The sequence below is a fragment of the Callospermophilus lateralis genome, chromosome 2 (genome assembly GCF_048772815.1).
Source record: "Callospermophilus lateralis isolate mCalLat2 chromosome 2, mCalLat2.hap1, whole genome shotgun sequence".
Classification (NCBI taxonomy): Eukaryota; Metazoa; Chordata; class Mammalia; order Rodentia; family Sciuridae; genus Callospermophilus; species Callospermophilus lateralis.
The window spans coordinates 38,342,577-38,370,382 of record NC_135306.1 but is presented as its reverse complement, the minus strand read 5'-3'; the positions used below and the strand labels follow the sequence as shown (position 1 = coordinate 38,370,382).

Below are 27,806 nucleotides of genomic sequence, written 5' to 3'. Positions count from 1 at the left end.
TGGACTTGAGATTCGAGGATAACAATTAATTCCTCCCACCCTGACACCCACCCCCATCTTTTGATCCTAAGTAAATATGTTAAGTACATGAGCACTTATTTACAAGATCTCCAGAAAGGTGTAAAGTTTATTAACATCTTTAAAAAAAAAAAAGCTATTGAATATGGGGATACTTATTTACAAGTTTTAAGATGGGAGGGGCACATTTTAATCAGCATTTCAAATAATCAAAGGGGTACATTTTTTTCCTAGAAATATCATTTTCACTCTCCAGAAAGAAGATAAATGAAAACATTAAGTAAATGCCCCAGTTAGAAGCAGATAAACTAATACCTTAAAAATATTTTTTAGAAAGGGTAACTGCTACTTCAGCAAGAATTTTCACAAAATTATTTCCATGGCTAACTCAGACATTTTCTTTGCTTAGAAAAGCTGGCCTAAAGAAGCAAAAGAGCAACACATGAATACATCCTCACTTAAACACATGCTTTCAAGCTAGTTTCTGAAAAGCTGAATTAGGGTTTCCAGAGCTTTAGGAGTCCATCTTCACTATAGGTAGCAATCAGGTTCTGATGAGGGTGATGTGCAATACCAATCACATCCTTCTCGTGAACCTGGAACAAGTTAAAGCACAGATTAGGGTATGCAGATCTCTTAACAAATCACTCTTTACAGGCTTCTAGAGCTGGGGTGGGTGGGATGGAAGAGTGATCCTGAGAAGTCACATATTGCAAATGGCACAACTGGAAGACAGAGAAGAGCTATCCAACTCACATTACATTGTGTTATAATAAACTTTTATTATGTTAAACCCCTGAGATTTGAAGACTGTTACAGTAGCTGGCATTACTTTTTGTACTGACTTTAATATCATGAGAGTTAGAAATTTCAAAAACTTCCTAATCAATTTAATTAATATAATACACAAATAATGTGCCTTCAAAAGGGTTCCACAAGAAAAAACTATGTATACCTTTCCTTCTCTTTGTATGCTCTCATTCTCTCCACCTGAAATTTGGGGGGCGAGGCAGGGTTGTCACTAAAGGAATGACTTGACTTGATAAAAGGGGCAATGCCACACATTTATAGACGTTTAATTTTATTTAGTGTAAAAATGCCCCCATTACATTTTTTATACTGAGGTTCACAATGATAGCAGAGTGTGGAAATGGTGTGTACTTCTAAGTTTAGAAAGACAAGATTATCATAATTTCTTCTGATCAAGTAATACTCACTGTCAAGGTTCTCTCCAGTTTGCCAGTCACTGTGCTAAAACAGTACAGCACAAAGTCCTCCCCCACACAGTAGATCCATTCACCACGGGGAGAGAGGGCACAGCAAACAAAGTCACCACCTTCTCTTTTACCAGAGCTGAAGCTTCTGACAATCTAGAGCACACCCATATCCCAAAAAGACAACAATGAAGAGAAAAAGAAAAACATTAAATCAGCAGCAGCTCACCCATGGATAGCATTCTAAACATTTTTTAAATGACATTTTGAAATAACTTACAGTTCTCGGGATTGAATCCAGGGACACTCTAGCTATATCAATGAGCTATATCTTCAGTCTTTTACTTGTTTGAGACAACAAGTCCTACCAAATTGCAGAGGCTGCCCTCAAACTTTTAATCCTCCTGCCTTAGCCTCCTGAGTAGTTGGGATTATAGGCATGTGCCATCACAATAGCACTAAATATGACAAAACTAAACTAATATTTTTACATTATTAGTTTGCCCCTTGGTAAACCATCATTTATAATTAGAGCTCCAATTCTATTCATCATGTGCTAAATCTTCTTACCTGGGAAATATTCATTGGATAAGCTACCTATAAAGTAAGTGACAAACATAAACTTCAAATTTATACAGCCATGTCACAGATCCTGATCTTTGGTCTACTGACCATATTACCCTGAAGCAAATTCATTACCACAGAACAATTTTAAAAATCAGTATAACACTAGTTCTCAATGCTTTAGACTTATGTTCTCCAACATCCTCTAACAAAATGTGTTGCTTTCCTCATGCAGGATGGAACTGTCCAACACTTTACTTAGTCTATGTTCTGCAACATTAAAATCATCATAAATCAATTTCAAAAGAGAAACCAACCTCAAAAGGCTAAGTATATGCTGTGATTTTATTTATGTACCATATGCAAAATACATTATAATAAAAACAGATTAGTGGTTGCCAGGAGGTTAGTTAGGGTTTGAACTTATGCAATACCATTTATATTAGCACGAAAACAAAAATAGGAAATACTTAGATATACTTAGATATAAAAAATAGGAAATACTTAGATATATATAAAACAAAATGCAGTGAGCTGGAGTCGTGGCTCAGTGGTAGAGTGCTTGCCTGGCATGTGTGAGGCCGTGGGTTCGACCCTTAGCACTGCACATAAATAAATAAAAGATCCACTGACAACCAAAAAATACTTAAAAAAAAAAAAAAAAAAACATGATTATATGAGGAAAACTATAAGACTGATGAAAGATATCAAAGAACTAAACAGAAATATTCCATGAATAGGAACATAATATGGTCAAGATATCTTCCCAACTTAATATATAAATTCAATACAATCCCAATCAAAATCCCAACAAATTATTGTAGATAATGAGAAACCGATTCTAAAGTTTAAATGGAATAGTCAAAAGATCCAGAATAGCCCAATTCAGTATTGAAGGAGGAGAACAAAGTTGACTGGCACTACCCAACCTCAAGACTTATTATAAAGCTTCAGTTATCAAAACAGTATGGCACTGACAACAGAATAGAAAAATAGATCAATGGAACAGATCGGAGTCCAGAAGTAGGGTCACATAAATACAGTTTAATGATTTTTCAGAAAGGCACAAAAGCTCCTTTATGAAAAAGGAAAAAAGATCTTTTTTTGGTTTTAGGGACCGAATCCAGGGATGCTTTTACCACTGAGCTACATCCCTTTTAATTTTAAGTTTCTGAGGGTCTTGCTAAATTGCTAAAGCTGATCTTAAGCTTATGATCCTCCTGTCTCAGCTTCCCACATCACTGAGATTATGTAGGCATGTGTCACCATGCGTGACAAAGATAGCCTTTTCAACAAGTGGTACGGGAACAACTAAATACACGCAAAAACATGAATCTAGACACAGATATTACACTCTCCACAAAAAATACCTGAAAAAGTAACCTTGATGTATCTAATGCCCCTAATGCTACCTCATAGTCCACAAAAAGTGAGATTCCTTTAGAACCTCATAGATGTCCTGGTTGGAAATAAACAATAGGAGAACATTGTTGTCTTTCTCTCAGTATTGGTGTTCTACTTTAGCTCATGTGGTAGCTAGGAAATGTCCTGAGTTGGTAATCCACACCACACTGCATCTCCCTAATGGAGACAAAGATTGTTATCTTAGTCTTCCTTGACATTCTAAATGAGGCTTAAAGAAAGATCAAAGACTCATTTATCCAAAGGAAGAAAAAGAAACAGCATAATATGCAAATATCCTGAGGGAAGGAAATAATTTTTGAAACACCAGAGAAATTTTGTAGAGCTATAGTTTAAGTGTCTGAAAAATAAATACCCCTTATGCGGTTTATCAAGTGGTGAGCCCTTATTTGGTTACGGGGAGGGCCAGAACTGAGTTCTGTGCACAGGTACTTTCTGAGTACTCACCTGCCCTTGCATGTTCATGATGACCACTGTGTTTGATCTGTTGCATACCACAAAATGCTCTGGATTTTTAGGAAGCAGGATCACACTGTTGACAGTAATGTCTGTCCCTGCAGTGCTTCCCAGGGATTTAAAGGTATTTGAACATTCTGTAGTCTTCATATTCCAGATCTACCACACAAAAATTTAAATTAAAGCATAAACTTTTTTTAGTGTAAGAATTTCTAAAGTTTTATGGCTTACAAAATCAAGAATTATGTTCTAAAAGTGAGTAAAATTCACTAAGAAAATGGTTTTTTATGATTTTTATACAAATATCCAGCAATGCCACGTATACATACAGTAAGCACTCATCTTTGTTAATCAACTGGCATAAACAAAATGAAAGTTACAAATTAAGTTATAAAAAAACCCCGACTGATGATCTTTCCTTACAAATTTTTCTTAGCTAACAGAGCCACGTATTTTTGAATTTATGCTATGTATCAACATTGCTATGTCATAAACAACCAGAAGCTACCTTCGGATATCAAAACCCAAAGGGGATGGACTGGGATTGTGGCTCAGCGGTAGAGCACTTGCCTAGCACATGTGAGGCACAAGATTCGAACCTCAGCACCACATAAAACTAAATAAATAAATAAAGCATATTGTGTCCAACTACAATTTTTTTTAAATTATATATATGTATATTATATATAAATAAATAAAACAAAGGGGATCGTGAGCTTGGGATCCTATCCCAAAATTCACAGTAGGTCTGGGATGAGGCACAGGTATGGGCCTTTTTATAAAGTTTCAACTTTCAAAAAATGATTCTAACACATAGAATTGTATTGAGAATGACCAAACAGAAGTCACAATGTTAGAAAACACACAGATCCATGAAGAGGGAGCCACTCAGCCAACAAGGTTTTACCTCGTCCTTCCAGGCTCTTAAGAACTGAAGGAGTTAAATCGGACAACCCAGAAATCTGTAATGTGCTTACAGGAGTACCAAGAATGCATGGCACTGTCCCAACATCATTCACTTAATGAGGTATAAAAGCCTCTAAAGCACATTTGTGTCACGTTTCCTCTGTGACTAACACAGAGTGTGGCACAACACATCTGTTTAATAATATCCAAAACAGAAGGGACATAGTCCCCCTAGTTGCTTCAGTGTACCATCACTTGTCCCAGTCTTCTCTCTGAAGCTCAGATGCCTAAAGCAAAAATGAACAATTAAGGGAGCAAGAGTTCTAAGGCTTTTCTGTTCAAAAAGTCAATGAAATGCTTTACCCCAATCACTACTGACCTAAGGGGAAAGACCACAAAACAAAGAGGCATAGACAAGCCACCTCACAATGGCATTTACAAATTTTTTGTGAGGACCATAAGCAGAGCACAAAGGGGGCAAATCCCATAACTAAAGCACTGAGAGTTGTATGTTTCCCCATCCATCCCAAGGGAGAGTAGACCTATCTTCAAGTCTCTTGTTCAATTCTCAAACAAGAACAAACTATTTCAGAAGGTAGTCTGACATATAAGTGCTTTTGTTAAAAATCTTCTACCAACAAAGCACTCACTTATATAAGGCAATTTAAGAGCAGTAAGTCCAGAATATAAAGGAGTATCTCAAATCTCTAGAATTTTCTACTTCAGTTTTTCATCTTTTCCTGTAAAAAAGGCCATCTCTTTAAATCTTTTAAGATACTAGAGCTCGATTACTTTCAGCTGAGAGCTAACAGCAGTGGATAAGTATGTAAGAAGGAGTTTAGCTCTACTCTATACCTCCCCTAGTCCTCTAAAAATGCTGTAAGGTAGACACTAAATGTGGTGGCCTGGTGTAGGATAAAGCTGTGTAACAAAAAGCGATCTATACATTTGGCTATTGAGTCTTGTGCATTTGAATGGTAGGGATGGGCCATATTACAGCATGACAGATTCAACAGCTGTACCTGTGAATGCAAAATCACGCAAGTCCACATATTTCCTCTTTCTCTACATATGATAAAATCTGTTTGGACTATAGATATGAGATTTAGGCTCCTCATGCCAATAAGGATTACCCACAGAATATTACTCCTGGCTCAGACTCAACTGTGGTTCTGACTAAAACAGCTAGTAAAGAGATTTACTCCACCATCATCAACATTATCACCACTGCAATCTTCTCAAAGGACAAAGATTTTTAAAAATAAATAAATTATAACATGACAAAATGAACCAGTAGCAAATACTTAACCTTTACAGTGCCATCAGAGGATGCACTAATAATATAATGTCCATCTTGTGTAAATGTTGCTTCATTAACAAAGGAGGAATGGCCACGAAATTCCTTCAGGGTTTTCCCAGACTTTAAACCATGAATTCTATCACCAATAAAAGAAAATGTAAAGAAAAATTAATATTCTATATTTTATGGTTGGGGCCAAGTAAGTGTTGAATGCATTTCAGATGAACTATAGAAACTTATAATATTAAGTGAAGAAAGAGAGCTATGCAACTATGTATATGGTATAATTTTCATGAACTCAAATCATGAAACAAAACCAAAACAAATTACACAGAGACTAGGGGAAAATGTAATGATACCACAAGCTTCTGTTCAGGGTTAGACCTCTAAAAACTCGGGTCCCAGGAATCTATTTGTAATAGGCCTTGGCTCACTAAAGTGATGATGCAGGTGGGTCCACAGACCACACTTTGAGAAACATGAAACACCCTTAGAGTGTTAGCTTTTTTTTTCCTTCCCCCACAAAGAGTAGAGGGTCTTGCTATGTTCCAGGCTGATGTAGAACTCCTAGGCTCAAGCAGTCCTCCTGCCTCAGCTTCCTGGGACTACAGATTTGTACCACCAAACCTGGCTTATGTTGGCAACTTTTACAATATTAGTTTGTATTGTGTAAAATTATTTATTCCCGGCAGTATCAACTGTGTACACTAGAAATGTACACACAGCACTGTTATCTGCTTTGGAGGATTAGAGTGGATGCGTTTCATTTTCCTGTTTCTAGAGACCGAGGACCACTAGGGTCTTGACTTCTGTGTTATTAAAAAAAAGTCAAACACTTAGACACCCTTTCAAAACTCTCTTCTGGGGATTGAAGGGAAGAACTCAAATTGACAGAAGAATACTACTATGAATACTATTATGTTACCTGTATTTTGGGCAAAAGAAGGCTCTCATGCCCTAACTTTCCCTATCATCCCATACTAATGAAGTCTCCTCTGGAACCTCATCACATCAAACCAAAGCAAAGGTAGTTTTGGGATTCTTACTTACCTAATTGTCTGGTCAAAAGAGGCACTAAGGATTTGACTGCTATCCTTAGAAAAACTCAGACAAGTAACACCTTTACTGTGTGCCCTTTCAAATCTCCTTAGACACTGTCCACTCTGAATCTTCCAGACCTTTATTTTAAAAAAGAATAAAAAAAGTTGTAAATAATACCCCATCATAGCCCACAGAGCCAAGCAAGATGCAATGTTCACTAATGTACTAAAACAACATTAAAAATGCATGCTAATAGCTGAATATGATATGTTTGGCTCTTGTAATACAATGATAACTGAATCCTTTGTAACTTGAAACTCTCTCCTTATAAATTATTTAAACAAAAATTTAGACTCTAAATCCACTTAGTAGAGATCATTTCTGTATTTTTATCTAGGACAGGGTGTATTACTAGCAATTAAATACAAACCACAGCTGGCCATCCACCATCCACTAGAAAAAAATCAAATACAATATATCATACACAGTAAAATAGAGTGGTATGACCAAAAGGCATGAACAGGTTAGGACTAAAGTCCTAAAGCTATCACTCATCTACTGTGTGACCTTAAGCACTGAACCACCCCAAGAAGAGTTATTATTAGGATTAAACAAAAAATAAAGTGATTAGCATAAAGTTAATGCTGTATAAGTTGCTGAATATAATGTGTAGGGCATTACCCCATTACAAAAGTCTCAAAATGTCTACATATATATAAGAGCTTGTGTCACTAATCCATACCTTGATTTTTCCATCTTGGGCTCCAGTTGCTAACATTTCTGTATCTCTACTGAAACACATGCAGAGAACAGCATCATCCATCATCATGAAGTTATCTTGGGCCTGGTACTTAAGATCCTAAGGGAAATGATAGATAGTAGTTATCAAAATAACATAGAAGCCAAGATCCCAGTAGACCTGGGTCTCTAGAAACTCACTAGAAACAGGAAAATGAAACGCATCCACTCTAATCCTCCAAAGCAGATAACAGTGCTGTGTGTGCATTTCTAATGAACAACTGATACTGCCGGGAATAAATAGTTTTACACAATACAAACTAATACTGTAAAAAATGCCAACATAAGCCAGGTTTGGTGATACACACCTGTAGTCCCAGCTACTCAGGAAGCTGAGGCAGGAGGACTGCTTGAGCCCAGGAGTTCTACATCAGCCTGAAACATAGCAAGACCCTCCACTCTTTTTTTTTTTTTTTCAAATTTTTAATATTTATTTTTCAGTTTTTGGCGGATACAACATCTTTGTTTGTATGTGGTGCTGAGGATCGAACCTGGGCCACACACATGCCAGGCGAGCGCGCTACCGCTTGAGCTACATCCCCAGCCCAATACCCTCCACTATTAAAAAAAAAAAAAGCCAACAAAATACCCTAGTCTGTTTACTAATCTTTTCAAGGCAAAATTACTCTATAGTTTCATATTTTATATCTTTAATAAACCTGAATTTACTACTTTGAATAATGACATGAAAAAGAAAACTAATATTTTCCTCCAAAGTGTTATTTGGGATGCTTCTTTTATCATATTTTATTGTTCAACAGAAATATCCTTTTTTTAATTGCTGTTTTTTCTAACTATAAAGTAAGACTGCTTCATGGAAAAGAAAAAAAAAAAAAGGCAAACTTCTATGTAAAGTACAAAGTGAAAATCACTCACAAATCCACTACCTATGGAGTAGAACTTAGAACTCTATGTTAAAGACATTTTAAATCAATGAATAGGGGTTGGGATTGTGGCTCAGCGGTAGAGTGCTCAGCTAGTATGTGTGAGGTCTTGGGTTTGATCCCCAGTGCCACATAAAAATAAATAAACAAAATGAAGGTATTGTGTCCAACTACTTCTAAAAAATAACTATTAATAAAGTAAAATAAAATAAATCAAAGGATAAAAGTCAATAAATAGCTATTTGAGAAAAACATTAAGTTGGATTTATACCAATTTTATCCTTAACAAATTCCTCCAATAAGTCAAACACTAAATATAAATCATAAAAATACTAGAAGAACTTGTAGGAGAAAAGATGGAAAAATTTAATCTGTAAAACAAAACCATAAGCAAAATTAAAATATAAAGCCAAAATATTTGCAATGCATATTCTGAGTTCCTCAATACACAGGACTCCTACAAATCAATTTTAAAAATGTCCAACAGAAAAATGAGCAAAGGATATTAACAGACTTCACAGAATAAGAAACACTGGTAGCTTTTCACATGTAAAACCATGTTGATTCATAATAAGAGAAACAGAATTACATTAAATTGGGGCTGGATTGCGACTCAGCGGTAGAGCACTGCCTAGCATACGCGGGGCACTGGGTTCGATCCTCAGCACCACATAAATAAATAAATAAAGGTATATTTTTTAAAAATCACATCAAAAAATATTTTAAAAAATATTATGTCAAACTGAAAACAATCTTAAATATGGTTCAATCCATGCAATGAAATATAATACCAGCAATTATCTGCAAGATATACTATAAAGGGAAAAGTAAGCGGCATAACACAGTATGTATGTATATATATATATACTACCATCTGTATTTTTTAAAAATGGAAAAGGAAATATATTAAGTAACTGCTTGCACAAATATAGAATATTCTGGGAAGGTTACACCAGGAACTGGAAACCCTGCCTGGTCCAAAGAAAACTGACTGGTTAAGGGGCATGGATGGGAATAAAACTCTTAAATAAACTTATTCTGTTTTTTTGAATGTGTTATCAGATGAACATATTACCCATTTAAAATATAAGTTTTGGGCTGGGGATGTCATTTAGTGGTAGAGTGCTTGCCTACCATGTATGAAGCCCTAGGTTAAATTCTTAGCATAGCAAAAATAATAATTTTACATATATGTGTGTGTGTGTATATATATACTCACACACATACACATTATATATGTAACAAGTCAATTTATTTAAATGTATATATAAAAATTATAAAAATAATAGGTAAGCAACTATAGCTAACACAGGTCCTCCCTTTTGTTAATAATAAATTTACAGTTTAATTAAAATTATTGTGTGGCTTGTAATCCCAGCTACTAGGGAGGCTAAGGGAGGACAACTACAAGTTCCAGGCCAGCCTAGCAATTTAGCAAGAACTTGTATCAAAAGAATAAGGGCTGGGGATATAGCTCAGTGGTACAGTAATTGTCTAGGAGGTTTGAGGTCCTAGGTTTAATCCCCAAGCACTACAAAAATAAAAGCAAAAAAACTTCAAAAGGATTTTAAATCACTAAAGTACTACACATGCATTACATACAGAACCTTCTTCAAATAATCTATGTCTTAGAAATAATCAGTCTGGGCTGTAGCTCAGTGGTAAAGTACTTGCCTCACATGTGTAAGACACTGGGTTCAATCCTCAGCACCACACAAAAATAAATAAAGATACTGTGTTTTCATTTACAAGTAAATAAATATTTTTTAAAAAAAGAAAGAAAAAGAAAATAATCAGCCTGAGGAAAAACACATAGATAATTAGAAATAAGGCATAGATAATTCAAAATCAGTAACTCTTCAACTAGAAAAATTAGTTTACATATTTAAAATACTTTACCTTTCTGATTTTTCCAGTAGTAAAGTTCCATACTTCAATGAATCCATCAACAGACCCAGTGACCAGATACTGACCATCTGGAGAAAATCGAGCACACTCCACATGTGATTTCTGACCAAACTGTTTCAAATGAAACATAAAACACGCATTTTTATCTAGTGAACTTAAAAAATAATTCCCATTTTAACCTTGCATATAATCATAGCTGGTCCATATTAAGGAATACTAGAGGGAAGTATCTATACCTGAACAGAGGGAGCTGATAGACAGGTTTCTAATTATGAGATTGCTATTTTGAAAGAAAAAGGAAAAAACTATTTTAACAGGGTATTTAGAACAAATAATCTTGTTAATTCAGACCATAGTTTTTGCTAGATCAGCTTCTTTAGTATATCTCTCACATTCAACTTACTATGACCTAATATGTTCCTGTGCATCTGGAGAAAAACCTCTTATTTCCAAAATAAAAAAACATATTTTCCTATACTACTTTGCAAACAAACTTCCCATCACTGTTTCATAACCTTCATTTAATCATGTGATAATGTGTTTCTCATCAAATTGAGGACTAATTACAGAACATTAGACAGATGGGAAGAACAGAGAAAAGCTCTACTGTAGACTTCATTTTCAATGCCAAAAATAAAGTATTTAAACCAGAAAACCTTGATCTAGAGGCATAATTATAATGGATTTATATTTGTCTGAAGGTTTCAGTCAAGTTAGATACAGGTGCTCCTCAAAAATATGCTACATATAAATTAGAACATATAATCCAGAAAAGACAAATTCAAAATGCTAAACCAAAGTGAAAGATTTGAAGAATATAAAATATTTTTAAATCAATTTCAATGTAAAACCATGTTGATTCATAATAAAAGAAATAATAAGTTTTTGAGCAAAAACCCAGAGAGAAAATGTAATATAAAGGAAATGCTAAGGTAACATATATTTATAATTCTGGGAACTGCAGCAATTACTTGATTATGCTTTTTCCTAGAAAAGTACCAGATTAAAATTTTAAAATAAGGACTCAGATGAAGTTCAGTGGTAGAGCACTTGCCTATCATGTATGAGGCCTGGAGTTCAATCCCCAGCACCACACACACACACACAAAAAAGAATCAGAATTAGACATAAGTCCACTTTATAACTCCACAACTGGCACTTTGCCTGACAGGCACCAGGCAAAAACACAAATATTTAATAAGACAAGTATACAGAAAGTTCAGTTTGTCCCAGGCTTAAACAAGGAATAAACCATTCTTCCAAATGCAGGTTTCATGAGAAGAAATGCAAAGGCAGATGATGGGCCAGATGTCAAATATTATACCAATATGTCCACTTGGTTACACTTCTGAACTATGCCGCTACTAAGATAAAGCAGTACCTCAATGAACATGAAAAGTAAACTTGAGTGCTGTCAGAGTAGAAGATTGAGTTCACCTCCCCAGTACCAAGCTCCTGACATAGGGTTTAGCTGAGCCATAAGTACTCTACAAATGATTACCACCTGGCTGATCTAAAGATCTTACCTTAATATGCCTGCTCAGCTGTGTAGGAAACTTTTCCTCTTCCACATCTTTGACAGCTGCTTTGCCACGAAACAAATCTATGGTCATACCAGGAGGAAGCAACCCCTGGTGCTGCTGCCACTTTAGTGCCTATGAAAAAAGAAAGTTCAGCAATCCACTTAGGTGCTTTTAAAGTCTGGGCATGAAAGCTCAGATAAAAACCAAGCCTGTAGTGATGAGGTCCAGAGGAAACTGAGTCTTCCAGACCCCAGCAGTCTTTGGCCATCCAAACACAACATAAACTGTGCTTTTCAGTGTGTCTAAGAACACAGGCTGGGAGGGCACTCTAAGAACCAACAAGTCCATCAATTCAATACCTACTTTCCTTACATGAGCAACTCTTTTATTATAAACAAAATTGGGAAAACAGAAACTTCCCAAAGTTCCAAATATTTAATAACAGCAACAGTTAATTTTATATTCTCTTGTTTTCAGCTATCATCAGATCACACTATGACATAACTGTCACTGGATTGTTATACCTGTGTGATACCCTGTCTAGTGGATGTTTCAGGGTTTACTTAATCAATATATTAGTGGACATTTACACTGCTTCCAACTTTGTTTTCTTTCCAAAAAACTTTGTTTTTTTATGTGGTGTTGAGGATCAAACCCAGTGCCTCACACATGTGAGGCAAGCACTCTACCACTGAGCCACAACCCCAGCCCTGCTTCCAACTTTTTTCTCATCTAAATAATGCTGCACTGAACATCTCTGGATATAAGACAGAGTATATTTCCCAACTGAGTATATTTCTAGAAGAAAAATTTCTGAATCCAAAAAACAGAACACGAATGGTTAAGATTCTTGATGTAGGGCTAGGGATGCAGCTCAGTGGTAGAATGTTTGTTTAGCATGCTCAAAGTCACAGGTTTGATCCCCAGCACCAAAAAACCTAGACACAAGAAGTTCCCATGTTCTATTAACTGTGGGTGAATACAGATAATCGTAATTTGCTCTATATTTAAAAAATGCTACAAGAAGTGTGGGGCTGGGGGGGCGGTTGTGGCTCAGTGGTAGAGCACTCGCCTAGCACGTGCAAGGCCCTGGGTTTGATCCTCAGCACCACATAAAAATGAATAAATAAAACAAAGGTATTGTGTCCCACTATAACTAAAAAATAAATATTTTTTTTTAAAAAAAAAGTCAGATGTGGTGGCACACACCCATAATTCCAGTGTCTTGGAGACTGAAGCAGAGGAATCCAAAGTTTGAAGCCAGACTAGCCTTGGCCACTTAGGAAAACCCTATCTCAAACAAACAAAACAAAACAAAACAAATAGAGCTGGGGAGCTATAGATATAGCTCCAGGGATCACATGCCCCAGGATTCTATCCCCAGCATCACAAAAGAAGAAATTTTAAAAAGGAAAAGAAAAGCTAGGAGTTTAAATGTTTTCACCATAAAGAAACAGCAAGTACTTGAAGAGATAGATATGTTTACCCTGATTTGAACATCATACAACGTATACATGTATCTAAATATCACAAGTTACCCCATAAGTATGCATAATTTTTTGTGTCAATTAATTAAAGAGGAAAAACAAGCCTAACTCTGAACCTCAAAATCAACACAAGCCTAGGGTAGGGGTGTAGCTCAGTGGCAAAGTACTTGCCTAGCATGGGCAAGGTCTGTAATTCAATTCCCAGCACCATATACTCATATCCGAAAAAGAAAAAAATCACTCCATATAAGTGATAAGATTTTTGGTCCTTTCAAAATGCAGATTTAGCACAAAGAAGCTATTTTTATCCCTATTCACTGGTGATCTTTGCTATCTGTAAAACATCTATTATTCTAGGTCGTTTTATAATAACAACAATGCTAATAAGCCATAAGTCCTCAACAATGATTACCATCTGGCTGATCTAAAGATCCTACCTTAATATGCATTAATATTTAATGTTAAAAATACCACTACTACTATTAAAAAAAATCATCACCAGCAGCTAACATTTACTATTTATTAGGTGCCAGGCAACATATGAAGTACTTCAAGAGCATTATCTCATTTAATTTTTACTACACCACCACAAAGAATGAGATCAGAATAGCTGTGACTCGCCAAGACCACATAGCTGGTGAGTGAGCTTGGATTCTACCCAGAGTGACCATTTATTCCAATTTCCCCAGTACAGTTCTCACTTGCACCTGATACCTTGGCATATTGATCAACAGAATCATCAAAGATATCCCAGACAGGATAATATGTTCAACCTATGGTCACATGAATTCTGACACTAGAGCTTTTTATTTTTTTATCCCAGCCCAGAGTTTATGTTCTTAACCACTAAATGACATTGCCTCTCCCAGGAAGGGGAAAGGTGGCCTAACACAGCTGCTGACACACAAATGGAGCACAGCTTCTCATTTCTCTGGTAGTATACAATATAGAGTTGCACCATATGTGCAGTCATACATGTACCTACCTAAGGTAATGATTCTCATTTCACCATCTTTCCTATCCCCATGTCCCCTTCCCTCCTCTCCCTCCCCTTTGCCCAATCAGAGTTCTTCCATTCTTCCCATGCCACCCCCCACACCCCCATTATGGATCAGCATCCACTAATCAGGGAGAACATTCAGCCTTTGGTTTTTTGGGATTGCTTACTTCACTTAGCATGATATTCTCCAACTCCATCCATTTACCTGCAAATGCCAAGTAGTGCCCAATTCTTATGGTGTCTGATTTCTTTAGCTCAGACATATATCTTACATACAGGAAACAGTATGAGAAGTTCACAGTAATTTCATTTCTATGGGTATTTAATTACCTGTCCCAGCAATGCCATGAGACGAGATGGAGGCACCACACTAACTTCCCCAGCTAAGGCCTGGGCAATTGCTGCTCTTCTCTTCTCTTTGCTACTTCCATCTGGATATGCCTAAAAAAAGGAGAAGAGGTGGCATTATTACCAAGAAACAAGAAGACACGAATGTGCTTATTTAAAACAAAGAAACAAGCAAAAACATTCAAAAAGGGAAACATGAAAAGAAACTACCCAGGTAAACAGAGAATTAATTAAACCAATTTAGTTTGTTTTTTTTTTTTAATGGCTTCCTAATTCTGCCCATTTGCATTTCAAAAGTTTGAGCTAAGAGAACTGAAGATGTCAAATAATCCACACTGTTATTTCTGAAAAAAGAGTCCAGATAAACCATGTCAGAGCAAGAGATGTTTTAACAATTTTTAAAACTTTTCAGGGTCAAGAATTTTTTTTTTTCAGTACATAGGATTGAACCCAGGGCCTTGCATATGTCAAGCAAGCACTCTACCACCGAGCTATACCCTCAGCCCTTTTTTATATTCTTTAGAAATTTACTTTAATCTAACAACACCTAGCTCAGAAGCATTTCACCACTTCCCTAACATAAATTCTGTCCTGGTAGTCAAAAAACTCCTTTCTTTCATTTTCATAGTTTCTGTAAGCTTACTTTAATTTTCTATTATCCAGTACCTATTAAATTCTTCCTTTTGACAATCCTCTATGGAAGGTTAGGGGTATTTGTCACACACATCCCTACATAAGTAAAAAATGTTTTAGAAGAATAAGATATTTATGCTGGGTGTGATGGTGCATGCCTTAATCACAGCAACTGAGTGGCTGAGGCAGGACGATCACAAGTTCAAGGCCAGTCTCAGCAATTTAGTGAGCACCTAAGCAACTCAGCAAGACCCTACCTCAAAATAAAAAATAAAGGGGCTGAGGATGTCATTCAGTGTAAAGCACTTCCAGATTCAATCACCACTACCAAAAAAAAAAAAAAAAAAAAGACATAATCAGCTCAAAGGCAAAAGCACAAGCTTTCTGAGAATGGAAGAGGCTAGACGTAAACTGCAACTGTCAGGGGCAAGGGACACAAATGTTCAGTAAACATCCATCAGTCTGGCAGCATTTCAGGGCCAGATAAGTACTTGGGCTAATGTGGAAATGACATCAGAACAAAATTTTTTGCTCCTTTTTTGTGTTTTTATGAAATTCATTTTTAAAATTTATTTATTTATGTATGGGGGATAGAACCCAGAGGTGCTCTACCTTTTTGTTTTTTATTTTGAGACAGGGCCTTTTTACTTTTATTTTGAGACAGGAACTCACTACGTTGATGTGGTTGACAACTTGAACTTGCAATCCTCAAGCCTCAGCCTCCCATGCAGCTGGGATTACAGGTATTTACCACCTTACCTGGCTAATTGTGTTGTTTCTTTACTAACCAACACACAATCCTCAAAAATGATGATGTGTACACAGAAAAGACCCTCAAGTACTCAGAAAACTGAACTTAACATATGCACATTTTTCAGTCAACATATAAACTGAAAAGCATCATTCTCAAAAATTAAATCAAAACCACAAAGTGTCTAATAAATTATTAAAAATAAAAGACCACATTATTGCATATTTTATATTTTCAGTTAACAAATTTATTTTCATTACCACAGTCATACCTCACGAGGATCAAAATAAGACCTTGCCAAGAGGTTCTCCAGATGAATATACCGCTCTGGCTGTGTTTGTTTTAACATGATCATGGGGTCAGTCTGTCTCAAAAGTGACCTAGCAGCACCCAATTCACGGAGCTCTATCAATTCCAGAACAACCTGGATAATGGAAAGAAAATGGATGTTTCAACACATTGTTATAAATATTTCAATTCCCCAATTAAATTTCTCCCACATACCCAGCCTGCCCAAATGATATCCAATACTGGGAAATGCCCCTTTTCCTTTTCATTAGTAGTTTTTAGTGGACAATTAAAATAACTATAAATAACAACTTCAATTCTTCAAACTTCACCTTTCATTTTTATCTGCTAATCTCTTCTCAGCCTTCTTGCTCATAGTATATATACTAAAAAAAAAAAAAAAATTAAGGTGGGCAAGTTTATGGTGGTGCATACCTGTAATCCCAGTGATTCAGGAGGCTGAGGCATGACCATTTCAAGGTCAAGGCCAGCTTGGGCAACTCAGCAAGACCATCTCAAAATAAAAAGGTCTGGGGATATAACTCAGAGGCAGAAAAAAGAAAAGTACCATAAAAAAGAAAAGAAAGCAAACTAAAGGTAGGAATACCTCCATGGGCTCCAGAGAAACTTTCTCCAGTTACTAAAACTTTCTTTGGGGAATTACTGAACTTATGTGAATTATAAAGAAACAAATCAATTATTCTATTTTTATTTCAAACAATACTATAATCTTATTTCCAGAAAATCCATTCTGTTCTGTTTTTCTGTTTTCCTACACAACAAAAAACTAATGGTTATTTCCTTCTTGTCAATTCTTATTTTGTAAGATTTTTTTTTTTTTTTTTTTTTTTTGGTGCATTTTTGTTTTGGGATTTGTTTGTTGGTACTAGGGATTGAACCCAGGGGTACTTTATCACCGAGTTATATCCCCAGTCCTATTTTATTTTGAGACAGCGTCTCACTAAATTAATGTGGCTGGCATCAAACTCGTAAACCTCTTGCCTCAGCCTCCCCCAAGTCTTTGGGATTAAAGGCATGCACCACTACATCCAGCTGCTTGTGTATTTTCTTTTTCTTTTCTATTCTTTTTGGTGGCAGATGGACATAATACCTTTATTTTACATGGTGCTGAGGATCAAACTTCACACATGCTAGGCAAGCGCTCCACTACTGAGCTGCAACCCTAACCCTTGTGTGTTCTTAATATGTAATAATTTGATTTTTGTCCTAGGATCCTAGCTTAAAATCCTTGGCATTTTGCCAGTGACTGGAGTATCTTTGTTACTCATAGGGTCCTTTGGGGGGGCACAGGGAGAGACAGTACCAGGGACTGAATTCAGGAGCACTCAACCACCACTGAGCCACACCCCCAGCCCTATTTTGTATTTTATTTAGAGACAGGGTCTCATTGAGTTGCTCAGAACCATGCTGGCTTTGAACTCAAGATCCTCCTGCCTCAGCCTCCCAAGCCACTGGGATCACAGGTGTGCGCCACCACACCAGCTCATGGCTTCTTGAATCACATTGGAGTTTGTGCTAAGGCAGTGGTTCAGGATAGGGACCAGTTACCAGAAAGACCAACCATGTAACTAGAAGGTTTAAGACTTTGAGCCTACCCAACCTCTGGAGACAAGGAGTACTGAAAACTGGGGCTGGAGACTTAATTATCAATCATTTCCACATAGTGAAGCCCCAATAAATAATTCAATGGAATCTCCTGCTTGGTGAACACACTGACATGCCAGGTTGGTGGTATGCCCCAATTCCACAGGGATAGCACAAAAGCTATACAATCAGAACCCCCTCAGACTTTGCACTAAAGGTCTCTTCATTCAGCTGCTTCTTATCTGTATCCTTAATGATAAAACTATAATCATTAAGTATAGAGTTTTTCTTAGTTCTAGTGAATTATCAAGCCTGACCGTGTCAAAAGAACCCTCAAATTTACAGCCATTTCATCAAAAGCATGGGTGGCCTGAAGACTCCCAAAGTGTAGCTAGTATCTGAAGTGAGGACAACCCTGTGAAGAAAGAAAGCAAGTCATTCAGTTCAGGAATTCTCACTCTCCAGAAGCCTAAAAGTAAAGCCTACCCCAGCTTATTTCTCTACTTAATGGTCCTCCTTTATCAACTTTCCATCTCTTTATCATGTGAGAAAAACTTCCAAAAAATTGTAGAATCAGCATTTAACTTATGGAGTCTGTGTTAATTACAGGTGTTAGGACAGAATTAAGCCACAGTACAGCAGTTGGTATCAGAATAGTTCATTTAATAATTCATTTAATGATAACTTAAGAAATAATTTCAGATTGCACAGTGGCACACATCTATAATCTCAGCCACCTGGGATGCTAAAGGAGGAAGATGGCAAATTCAAGGCCAAATAGGCAAGTAGTGAGTCTCTATCTCAAAATTAAAAAAAAAAAAAAAAAAAAGTTAAAGGGACCGGTATATAGGTCAGTGAGAGTGTTTGCCTAGCACATGTGAGACCCTAGATTCAATTACAAGTATCACAAACAAAACCAAAAAAAGGGAAGAATTTCAATTTTGGAAAATCTTGGGTTTTTCAAGAAAGAAAGACACTGTCAAGCCTTGAAGTGTAAGTTTTACAGGCAGTTATAGCCCTATAGTGTTTAAAGGAATGAATGCTTATACTTGAAAGACAGGGGGCCATCCCACAACAAACCAATACATGGGGATCAGCAGCATCATCACTCTTACCTGTTCATAAAGGTCAATAAGGGTTTTGTCTGGCAACTTCAAGGACTGTATAGCCTGTAGAACAGTATCCCAATGACCACTGTTAATGTCAGCCACAAAACTCTCAATGCTGTCCACAGTATTCAGAGACACAGTAGTCTCCTCCTGTAAGGTGGCCAATGCCCGATGTAAACTGTTCTCCTTCAGGTACTGCATGATTAGACGGATCACACTGAAAGAAAGCAAGTCATTCAGTTCAGGAATCCTCACTCACCAGAAGCAAAAAAGTAAAGCCTACCCCAACTTATTTCTCTACTTAACGGTCCTCCTTTATCTACTTTCGATCTCTTTATCATGTGAATAAAATTTCCAAAAAATTGTAGAATCAGCTAAGTGTGGTGGCACATGCCTGTGTTGCAGCAACTCGAGAGGCTAAGGCAGGAGGACCTCAAGATCAAAGTCAGCCTTGGCCTTAGCGAGACCCTATCTCAAAATAATACAAAAAGAAAAAAAATTTAAAAGGGCCAGAGATGTAGCTCAGTGGTAGAGCACACCTGAGTTTCATCCTCAAAACCAAAAAAAAAAACAAAATCACAGAATCTTAGTTCCAAAGGACCCCTCCCCAACCCTGCCCCACATCCTAGAGTAAGGAGAACTGGAATTCAAAGAGGAGAAATCATTTGCCAAATGTCTCACAGTCAAAAAGGGAGTTGGTATCAATGTGACTCTTATTTCCTAGGTCAGAACCCACTGTCTTATTAATTCTTATCATTATAATTATTGCACACTTTTTGTGAAAAAAAAAATTCTTTTTCTAGTATTGGGAATTGAATCCAGAGGCACCAAATCACTGAGCTACATTCCCAGAGCTTTTTCATTTTTATTTTGAGACAAAGTATTGCTAAGGTGCCCAGCCTCAAACCTAGAATCCTCCTGCCTCAAGTCACTGGGTCTACAAGCATGTACCACCATGCTAGGCCTCATGATATATATTTTTTAATATCTTTATTTTATTTATTTTTATGCGGTGCTCAGGATCGACCCCAGGTCCTCGTGCATGCTAAGTAAGCTCTCTACCGCTGAGCCACAACCCCAGCCCGTCATGATATATTTTAAACCTATGTTAATCATAGATAGAAACTCATCTAAATGATTATCATCTAAATAATCTGAAATTATTTCTTAAGTACATCTAAATAAGTACAGTCATACTGTATGTATAAATAAAGCTACACATTTGCAAAAATAACACAGCTTTTATTACCAAATCTTCAAGACAAGTGAAATAAAAACATCATGGAACCAATTTCCCAAGAAAAAGAGGACCAAGACAATTTCTGCATATTAAAAGAATAAGAAGGTGGGCGCCATAGCACACACCCATAATCCCAGAACCTTGGGAGGCTGAGGTAGGAGGATCGCAAGTTCAAAACCAACTCAGCAACTCAGTGAGGCCCTAAACAACTTGGCGAGACTCTGTAACAAAATATAAAGGGTTAGGGGGCTGGGGCTATAGCTCAGTGGCAGAGTGCTTGCCTAGCATGTGTGAAGGACTGGGTTCCATCCTTAGCACCACATAAAGATAAGCAAATAAAATAAATGTATGCTTTCCATACACAACTACAAAAAAAATATATTTTTAAATAAACAAATAAAAGGCATTCTGTCCATCTACAAATACAAAAAGGGGGTTGGGGGGCTGGGGATGTGGCTCATGGTTAAGAGCCCCTGGGCTCAATCCTGGTAACCCTCCCCACCTCCAAAAAAAGAATAAGTAATCACTGCCAATATATGACAGAAATAACTTATAAGTATTTTATATTTGTTTTTAATTAAATACAGTTACTTATAGTACAAAAATTTTTAAAGGGCAGGGAATATAGCTTGGTCCCCAGCAAGGGGTAGAGGGAATCACTGAATAGTGTTGATACATTGTTTTCCTTCTCTTTCTTTAAAGTAAGCATGTGGCTCCCACTGTATCTGTATTGGACAGCACTAGTATAAAGGGCCAGAATGTCCTGGCTGTAAAGACTTCAGATTGGAATTTAATCAATTCCCTTTCCCAGAAAATAAATAATAATAATACAATAACCAATAGTCTGTATTTACTCTCTAACAGGTACTGCTCTAAACCATTTTAGATATATTCATTTACTCCTCAAAAAACCCTATGACAAAGAGAGGTACTGGGGAATGAAATTGGTCAAGTTACATTTTTGTTTTAAAAATATTTTTTAGTTGTAGACAGACACAATATCTTTATTTTATTTATTCATTTTTATGTGGTGCTGAGGATCGAACCCAGTGCCTGACACATGCCAGGCAAGCACTCTAGCACTGAGGCATAATCCCAGCACCCCAAAATTATGTTAGATGCATGTATTGTCTATATGCATGCCACAATGAAACCCACTAGTCTAAATATTTAATATATACCAATATAAAAAAATATATATCCCAACCCTCTGACACAGATATCACTATTATCCCCAATTTACATTGGAGGATTTGACTGAATAACAGAGATAATAACTGGAAAAATGAGGATCCAAATTGGCAGTATAGCTCTTGAGCATATATCCCTCTTGGAAAAGCAAACACTCTCTTTTTAAAAACTCAGGCAGAGGGGCTGGGGTGTGACTCAGAGGTAAAGCGCTTACCTAGCACATGCAAGGTGCTCGGTTGGATCCTCAGCGTCACATAAAAAAATAAATAAATAAAATAAAGATATTGTGTCCAACTACAACTAAAAATATATATTTTTTTTAAAAAGGGCTTTAAAAAAAAAAAAAAAAAAAACTCATGCAGAAATGAGCCAAGTACTGTTACCTGCAAAAGTCTTTTTTTTTTCCCCCTCATGGCTCTTTCACAAAGTACACAGGGCTACACCTCCAATATTCTAATATGAAAAAATATATATTATAATATGGGACTATCTTCCTTAGCACAATTCCACTGACTTCTACTTTGCATTCTTCCCCTCCCCACAAAGACCTCATACTTCCCCCTGCAGAAATCAAATTCACTACCTTCAAACACAATGTAATAGAGAGTTAAGTTTTGGAGATAGCCTGGGATTTTAATCAGAATTCTGTCATTTACTGTGACCTGTTTCCTCATCTGTTAAGAAAAAGGCCTGTCTTGGAGTGTTGATAGAAGAATTGACTAAACTAGTTATAGCATGCTCAGCACAGAAAGTATTTACTAAATAGTATGTATTATTGATAAGAACAAGCAGCAGGGCTGGGGATGTGGCTCAAGTGGTAGCGCACTCGCCTGGCATGCGTGTGGCCCGGTTGGATCCTCGGCACCACATACAAACAAAGATGTTGTGTCAGCGGAAAAATAAATAAATAAATAAATAAATATTAAAATTCTCTCTCTCTCTTAAAAAAAAAAAAAAACACATTTAAAGAAAGCTTAGAGTAAAATTAAAAAAAAAAAAAAAGAACAAGCAGCAGCCAGTGCTGCTATAGCAGGGTCCTCCAGGCTGGAAGAGTGGCTGTTACAGCTATCTTTCAAGCCCAAAAGCATGCAGTCCTTTCCAGCTCTTACCCTGACTTAGTTTTAATCTCCAGCATGCCTTATCATTCTTCTTTGCTTTATTTTTCTCCACAATATTTACTACTATGTTACCTTATTGCATTTATTGTTTGACTTCCCCATTCAAAATGTGCATTCTATAAAGGCAGGGATTTTTGTCTATTTTGTTCACTACTGTACTTACAGCATCTTGAACTGAACATAATAAATTTTAATGTTTATTGAATGTAAAACTCCCTTCTGCCTATGCAGGCTTTCAGGATACGTCCTCTCCCTTACACTCGGAACACAAATGTTATGTCTGCTAATTTAATTTGTAAGTTTTCGCAAGGACAGGTGGAAGGTGAAGTCCTGGAAATGTCCACAATTTCAGTCACTCACCATTTCCCCGCCTCGCTCCCCCACCAACTATCATTGTTCAGGCCAATCTCCAGATTCTGTCTCTTCTTTTTGACTATGCAGAACTCGCAGACAAACCAAAATTCAGCGCCAGACTGAATCTGATAAAAAGGGCTAGTTGTTCATTCATTCGTAAAGCAGTAACTGAGAGTGCTAAGCACTAGGACTACAAGGAAAAGAAGCCCATAGACACCTTACAGTCCAAGGGTTGCAAGGAGGCAGCAAACACCAATACTGGGAGGTAAGTGTTAAGCAAAGAAAAGCAAAGATTAAAACCAAGTCTGCAAAGTGTGCCTTTTCTCAGCCCCGCGCCGCCTCCCGTGGGGCTTTGGGCTTCGTGTGTCTAGTTGCTTCCTTCCTGTGGGCCCACCTCTGAGACAGCTGTATCCAAGAAGCTTCTCTGTGGTTAAGGAAACAGCCCTTCATTCCTTAGTCCCTCGCACGCCTCCCCATGAGTAACCTCCACCCCACTCCCACCATTAACTCCCCGGTCCCTGCCACGCCGCGAACATCAGCCACAGCAGGACTCACTCCGAAGACTCGATTTCGATCGACATAGTGGTAAATTCCCAGGAGCAGGCCCCACTCCACTCCAAGGCCCAGTCGCGCAACACACCGACACCTCCGGCGGCTGGCTTACGTCACTTCCGCTGGGTGTCGGACGCCCGCCCTGGGGGAAGTGGTATGAGCGGAAGGCGGGGCGTGGTTGCGGGGGGGCGGGGCCTCTGGTCGACAAAGACTTCCCTTAGAAGCTTTGGGTGGGAAATTTTGCTTTCATTTGATGCAATTAATTGATTAGAATTAAAGATGGGACTGAATTCAAAATACCTGATTAGGAAATTAGTACATTTTAAACCAATAGAACACTATAGAGCATTCCTAGAAGGATTTGAGTTTAAAAAAAAAAAAAAAAAGGACAAACCAAAACAATTTAATTAACCTAAGAGATGTTTGAGGTTTACATACCCACGTCTTATCGTATTTTATTTCCAACTAGGTACTTACTTTAAAAGGGTTGCACCGCAGTGGAACAGTTATTAGAAAACTAAGCAAATATGTAAAGAGATTTGAGACTCCTTTTAATAAACTTTAAATAATACATTATTAAATCCGTAGTAACAAAATGTAGAGATATCAATGAATTTCATAAATAAAGACTATTTTTAAATATTGATGCATATTTTAAAAACTGCTTAAAACAATGATGAATCTATGTTGTGCAATTACGTATTTAAATAAATAACTTGGGGCTGGGTGTGGCTCAGTGGTGGAGTGCTTGTCTAGCACACATGAGGCACTAGGTTGGATCCTCAGCACCACATAAAAATAAAATAAAGGTATTGTGTTCACCTACAACTAAAAAGTTAAAAAAGAAAGAAAGAACTTATTTGGGGAGTTCCTATACAATTTCACTCTTATCTGAAGTTGTATCTGCCACACAACTTTTTTCTTTGTAGTATCTCTGTCTCTATGTCTATCTGTCTGTCTGTGTGTATGTGTCTCTCTCTCTCTCTCCCTCTCCCCCTCCCCCTCTCCCTCTTCCTCTCTATGGTTCTGGTTATCAAACCCAGAGGGTTTTCACTGTACACTTTTCACATTGTCCTTTATTTACCATCAACCTCACCTTATTTTTCTCAGTACTGGGGATTTAAACCAGGGGTGCTTTACCACTGAACTACATTTCCAACTCTTTTAATTTTTATTTTTATTTTATTATTATTATTATTTTGAGTCAGGGTCTTGCTGACTTGCTGAGAATCATCTCAAACTTGTGATCCTCCTGCCTTAGCTTCCCCATTCACTGGATTACTAGTTAAGACATCTAGAACCATTGGAAACCTAGGTTCTAGATGTCTTAACTAGTTATTAAGAAGAGAGAGAGAGGAGAGACATCCCTTGGTCTCCCAGGACCTCCAAACAAAAAGAGGGTAGAAAAGGGAAGGAGGAAGAGAAGAAGAAAGATGAAAGGATATAAACTGCAGGGATTTGGGGCTGGAACTGTATTCTGTTTACCTTGCTTGCTGCTTGAGACAATCTCTAGTGCCTAGTACTTTATTTCATGTCAGAACTTGTTATTTACTGCTGTGCCTGTGGTTTATGCATCCGTGTCAGATCATGGACATCAACCTTAAGACATGAAATGTTACTGCTTTGCTTCTTAAATGTTTTGAATTTTTTTAAATTTAATTTAATTTTTTGTAAGGTAGTAAGGATTGAACCTACAGTTACTGTATCCACTGAACTATATCCCAACCCTTTTTATTTTTTATTTTGAGACAGGGTCTACTAAGTTGCCCAGGTTGGCTTCGAACTTGCAATCCTTCTGCTTCTGCCTTTGGAGTAGCTGGTGTAATAAATAGGCATGCAACACAAAGCATTGTTGATGTATTGAATTTTTAATCTCTGATTGACAGTTAGTGCCCCTGTGCCCCTGCTTTCTTCATCTATTTTTCCTCTGAGAAGTTGGATTGGATTATGATGTTTTTGTTATCATATATAATGAAACTGCACTCTTTGCTTTTTTGCGTGTGATACTGGGGATTGAATCACAGGCCTACCATACACTAAAGCAGCACGCTGAAATTCAGCCACATATCCATCCCTGAAACTGCAATTTTCCTAGTTAGGGAAGGGTTGTTACCCCTAAACTCGTTTTTTATATAAGTATCCAAACTAGGTAATCAATTTCCATCTCTTTCCAGACCTAGAAGCATAGCTTTTGTTACTTTGTTGATCTTTTGTTAGCAAGTTGATAAACTTTGCCAATTTCTAAAGAACCCTTTGTCTAGGGAACTTTATTTTTAACACTAGACAAGTGAGGTCTCTTATACTTCCCTCATCCATATATGGACAAAAAAATCTCAAACAGGCACACACAGAGAGACAATTCTAACCTCTAAACCAGACAGTTGTATTCCCCAGGAATCTTCCCATCCCATTCTCAGAGACTAAGTCAGAGATTTCTGGACATGATTTCTAGAACAAACTGCCCATAGTAACACTGAGGGAAATCCTACTCATGTCCCCACTTTTCCAGAAAGCTGACCCTTCCCAGAAGTCCATTATCGGCAGTTCACCTTCTTAAGCCAGCAGAGGGCAGGACAGCCACAGAAAAGCTACCATTGGAAACCCTGGTTCTAGATGTTTTAACTAGTTATTAAGAAGAGAGAGAGAGGAGAGAGATCCCTTGGTCTCCTGGATTAAAGAAGTAGAAGGCAAAGTCAATATTTGAGAGCCAAACTGGGTGAAAGTTTGACTTTACTTCCTTCTAAACAAGACCAATTTCACCTCACATGATAAGGCAAAGTCTAGAGAAAAATTACCACATGATTCTACCTGCTTGTGGCCGGACATGGCTTAGAGAATCTTCTAACACAAACTACAAACTCCTTCTTTTTTTTTTTTTCCCAACACTGGGGATTGAACCCAAGGCCTCACACATGAGGGGCAAGTGCTCTACCACTGAACTTCATCCCTAGCCCTTCTTATTCTTTTATTTGAAACAGTGTCTAACTAAATAGCCCAGGCTGCCCCCAAACTTGGCATCCTCCTGCCTTGGCCTCCTGAGTAGTTGGGATTACAGTGCCACCATGCCCAACCAACCTCCTCCTTTTTAATGCCTTCTTCCACCCCAGGGTACAAATTCCTACATCATCCCTGACAAAGGACCCTCATCTTTTTTGTATACCTACATGAACGAAAGCCATATGGTCCAACCTGGCACAAAATATGTAAGCTTGTTCCAAAAAGTAAGCTTGTTCCTTTCAGAAATTGCATTGTGTACCTGACCTCTGCACCAGAAAATGAAATTCTCCTCATGGGTCAATTTTTATCAGGGAAAAAAAACCTTTCCCAAACACCCATCCTATTTCTGCAGATACACTGGCCAAGGCAGCAGCACATGTACTTTACCAAGAGAAAGCCAACACTGGCAAGGATAATGGAATTACCTGACCACATACATGTACCCTGGAACTGTGGAAGGACCATTTTCCAAAGCATCCACACCAGTCTCAGGTCATCTGGCGTTCTGCTCTACAGGACTGCTACAGGGCACTAACGAGCCCCATCACAAAGACAAGAAAGTAGAGAGGAGGTAATGAAAGGTGCCACCCAAATCTCACAAAGAGGGAGTCTCAAGCTTATAAAAACCTATTTCTGCTGACTCCTGTACCTTTCCGGCCTTATTTGTCCAATGCCTGAATTAATGACTTCAGATGCTGTCCTTGATGGACTAGCCAAGTAAGTAGAAGGTGTCCAGGCCCATGGGATTGGAGGGAAGCAGAGGGGGAAGAATTCTTCCTAGGAAGTGAAGAAAATGTGACTGAATTGGGGAACAAAGATTAGTATTAGCCTGAAGGTGTGATGCTTGGACAGAACTTGCATTACACTTGCCTGTCATAGAGGCACCTTCTAAAAAAAAAAAAAAAAAAAAAAAAACACCTCATCCATACCACTATCTAAAAGGACAATTGTAGGTGACTGTGTTTATGCCATGTGATGTCGGTGCCCACCACTAGTCCCAACTGACTGCACTACCGGTAGATATCAGCTCCAAGAGCAGCTGAACCATAGGCTGATCAGTATCTTACAACCTGCACTGGCTCAAGAAAATGAGTTGAGC

General features: G+C 37.5%; 1 protein-coding gene across 1 annotated transcript; it reads right to left on the bottom strand.

The window, feature by feature from the left end:
* Window positions 1–109: 109 nt before the first annotated feature.
* Window positions 110–23,821, bottom strand: Smu1 (SMU1 DNA replication regulator and spliceosomal factor). Its single transcript, XM_076845916.2, has 12 exons — window positions 23,714–23,821; window positions 19,262–19,472; window positions 16,525–16,677; window positions 14,852–14,962; window positions 12,038–12,166; window positions 10,503–10,622; window positions 7,664–7,780; window positions 6,931–7,058; window positions 5,890–6,016; window positions 3,666–3,833; window positions 1,236–1,388; window positions 110–614 (listed from the first exon to the last, which is right to left on the bottom strand). Exons 1-12 carry the CDS (start codon window positions 23,737–23,739, stop codon window positions 516–518), a joined length of 1,542 nt encoding a protein of 513 aa, XP_076702031.1. The 5' UTR covers window positions 23,740–23,821; the 3' UTR covers window positions 110–515.
* Window positions 23,822–27,806: the final 3,985 nt, after the last annotated feature.

Bases quoted from the DNA above. Each gene is read 5' to 3' on its own strand.
- Smu1 (XM_076845916.2), bottom strand. From the start codon at position 23,739: ATGTCGATCGAAATCGAGTCTTCGGA. The intron at 19,473-23,713 runs GTGAGTCCTGCT...GCTTTCTTTCAG, and splicing joins ATCGAAATCGAGTCTTCGGA to TGTGATCCGTCTAATCATGC. The intron at 3,834-5,889 runs GTTAAGTATTTG...TTTGTGTGGTAG, and splicing joins CCTCTGATGGCACTGTAAAG to ATCTGGAATATGAAGACTAC.